General features: G+C 35.6%; 1 protein-coding gene across 1 annotated transcript; it reads right to left on the reverse strand.

Annotated features, from left to right (window-relative positions):
- Positions 1-1486: 1486 nt before the first annotated feature.
- On the reverse strand, positions 1487-2425 carry LOC119063451 (taste receptor type 2 member 7-like). The gene has a single exon (XM_037164784.2). The coding sequence runs from the start codon at positions 2423-2425 to the stop codon at positions 1487-1489; it is 939 nt and encodes a 312-aa protein (XP_037020679.2).
- Positions 2426-3837: the final 1412 nt, after the last annotated feature.

The following is a 3837-nucleotide window of genomic DNA, read 5'->3' on the forward strand; positions in this document are numbered from 1 at the left end:
CAGAGAACCTGAATGTTGAGTCGCTATGTTTGTAATGTAAATCGATAATCAAGTTTCTATAGTTCACAACATGAAGACATTAAATATGGAGCTTTCAGGATTCCCATTAGCCTTATGGTTCTTCTGTTCCCATGCCTAACAAATCCACATAAACTGGCCTCTGCTTAGCTGTGGAGCACATAGTTATTCTCTGAGACATTATTTAAAAGAACTAAGTTTCAGTCTAGGCGCCTAAGTTTCCACTGTTTCTTTAACTTACAGGGCACTTAGTAAATGCTTTTAAATTTATCGGTTTAATCAATGTGTATCTTTTGCACTGTCAGATTCAGAGAAGAAAAGTTAGCTTAGGAAACTTAACATATGAAGTATAAAAGTAATTTCGGTTTTTACCAACTTTATTGATCAACATATTTATAAACATTTCCTCTGCACACAAAGCCCACAGCAGCTCTAAGCTGGTTAGTAACAGAGTCAGTCACTAGAAAATATCTGTGTCACAGCATAAATGATGTGCTTTTGATAGAATTTCCCAAATGGATATCTCATAGATGACATGTAAAATCCAAATAATATCCTCCTGGTGTACAGAGGTGGTCTGTATTGAATCAATGTCTCCTTTGATATTTTGACATTTTCTCAACTCAAAACATAAGTTTTTTATGGAAGGTCTCATTTTATCAGGGTATCTTGACCATTAGTGCTTGGCGTAGTCCTAGTTTGCTAAAAGCAAATTTACACATGTCTTTCATATAAGAAATATTTTCAATAAGCAATGAATAGTTCTTTAGGCTCCTTGTTTAGCCATCTTTATTTTATAGAAATTTTCTACATAAACTGCCCTTTCCTCATGCTTACAGAGTGTCTTTTTTTTTCATTAATCTATGATCCTAAAATAATTTCTGAATCCCCTGTGACAATATGTATTTTAATCACAATTTATGTTTTATTTATTATTATAATCAGTATTAATCCCTTCTATATTCATAGAATTGCATAGCATTTTATTAAGAACTGTGACCTTATTGAGTCTTTTCCAAAGGTGGAGCTCAGTTGGATGATCTGAGAACAATCTAGCTGGATCCACTTTCATAGGGATGCAAATAACAGCAAGATGCTATTACAGTTGTTCTGAATTAGTCATACAATTTGCCTCTGGAGAAATGATTTAGAACTAACTATGAAAATATTTTCTCCTCACACAGTGAATAATATTAGGATATTACTGTCTACCTGTTCTAAAACATGTTAAAAAAAACTCTGATGGGAGGGAGAGAGAAAAGCTGAACAAAGAGGGAGACACAAAAGGGGAAATAGAGAGATAAAGAGACAAAATAAGCTCTACCTGAGATTTCCTAAATCGTAAATATACAAATACATTTTAAGGCAACCACAAGAAACCAACATTAAAGTAAGAAGTGAAGGTAATTAAAGATTTTCTTCCTCTGTCCTAGAAAATGATAGTTTATCTTCAGATCTGTGTATGTTGTCAGAAATTTCTTCTTTTTAGCGCATGCGCTACTTTACATAGCACCTTTCGAGATGCTTGTCTTAATTTATTGTTCCCCAGAATTAAGATAAATGAATGGCTTGAGGGGTAGATTAGAGCTACCAACTCACCAATCTTCACAGCTAACTCAGTCTCTGGAATGAAATAACTGGACGTGGCTACGAGAAAGGACAGAGAGTAGACGATGAACAGGAGGAGGAAGGAGACGACAGCTTTCAGGGCTCCCACATGGGCGTCTGTGCTGGGGTCTCTGCAACCTGTGGTGTTGAGCCGCATCTGCCTGATGTGTCCCCATAGGGAGAGGATCAAGAGGAGAAAGGAGACCAGGGACACAGAAAAGGGGAACAGCGTCAACAGGTTGAGCAATACCTTGATGGAAGCATATTGAGTTTTATTTTCACAGCATCTTAAAGTTAAGTTTCTTTTCACCTTTGTCTTGACACAAAGCCTGAAATCATCATTCAAATTCTCAGTGACAGGAAGGCTAATAAACAGAGACAGGGCTGAGCATACCAGCAAGATCCCAGGAATCACCCCGTTGATTCTCCACTTCATCCAGAGGAAAAATGGATGGCAGAAATTAGCTATCTTGAAGAAATAGAAAATGCTGAGGCAGGTGGCAAACCAGACGCTGACATGGTTGGTTAGTGTCCAGAAGAAGTCGATGATTCTCATTTGTTTACCAGTGGCATAGATATCGGGGTACAGCACCAATATAAAATAATCTAATAGTATTACACACAACAGACAAATTCTGGATATGGCCAGACTTGTAAGGATTAAATCAATGGGAGCAATCTTCTTATTCTTGATCCAGTCCATGCAATTTACCAGTCCAATAAATGCATTTCCTAAAATCCCCACAGAAAACTCTCCAACTACTATGATCATTAAGGTGCTGTTTGCCTCACCCGACATGTTAAAACAGAGAAATATCCAACTTGTGTCTATTTGGACTGGTGTAGTATGATATCTATACCTACGTCTTAGATTTTGCTGTTATTTTCTTCACTCTTTTATTGTTGTCTCTGTCTTATGATGGAGACTGGAATGGCAAATGAGGATTGAAGCTCTCTTCATTAAATCCTAATTAGTCTTGATGAACAATGTTGTTAGCAAATCCTTACCTGGTTGTTGTATGTTCATTTACCTGCCCAGCAAGGTTTACTTTTCCACATACCATTAATTTAAACTGCAGTTTGCTGAGATGCAAATTAGGACAATTCCCTTTCATGAATCCACACTGTCTCAGGTTACATTTTGCAAATTTTGGATTTATTAGTCTGTGCTGCATGCTAGTAACCTCAACAGGCACGCCAGATTTACCAAATAAAAACACAGACACCCAGCTCAATTTGAACTACAAATACAATAATAAATACAAGGTCTGGCAGAAGTAAGGCCTGCTTGAATGTCCGGTAGGGTAATATGGCTATAATAATTTTCTAGTTTTAATTTGAACATTTTGCCTAAAATGTCATATGGTATGCTTGAGTGTGACATTGTTATGTTAAAGAATTACATGCTTATGATTTTGTAATAAACACTTTGTAATAAAAATGGGCATTATTTGGGCCAGACCCTGCATTTTTTAGTGTGTGTCCCAAATACATGGCATAACTACTTCCAAGAGGTTTTGAAATTCAAATTTAATTGAATGTTGTGCATTTTATCTGGCAAGCCTAAACCTCAGGCATTTCTGGCAGTTAGAAAATGGTCAAAAGTTGAAATTTGTAGAGAATTCTTCATTTTGTTGAATAATAGTATTAATTACTGCTACAAATCCAAAGTTTGGTTTAACATTGAGACCTATATTCTTTCAGGAATTTAAAAGGTTAACACTAAATATAAATTACTTGGTTCTAAAAAAATTTAGCTCATTTTATCTTTGTTGTTCAGATGAAAATTTATATGGCACAATGTCTCTTAAATTAATGATTTGTCTTATTAATTAAGTGACATTTAATGGTCATTTAGTTTGTGTATATGACAAACCACATATATATGAAGGCAAAAGAACCATAATAAAGAAGAGTATTGATTACCTTTAGATTTCTCCTTTTCATTTAAAATGTTCCCAAGGGCAGTTGTATAGACAAGAGGGAAGAGAGTAAAATCCTGGGTTCCATTCAACTCTCCACCCTCCTCCCTACCAAATAGCATCTGAGTATCTAGATTCTTAACCCTTCTAACCCATTAAGCTGGAGACTGATGATTACATTTATCTCATTTCTACAAACTAACACTTGTTTTGAAATAGCTTCTCTAATTCAAGTTGCTAAGAAGCACTTTACTACCTAGCATTTTTATGGAACAATTCTGGGGTACTT

The sequence above is a fragment of the Artibeus jamaicensis genome, unplaced genomic scaffold, assembly GCF_021234435.1.
Source record: "Artibeus jamaicensis isolate MK-2021 breed Jamaican fruit bat unplaced genomic scaffold, CSHL_Jam_final contig_233, whole genome shotgun sequence".
NCBI classification, from domain to species: Eukaryota; Metazoa; Chordata; class Mammalia; order Chiroptera; family Phyllostomidae; genus Artibeus; species Artibeus jamaicensis.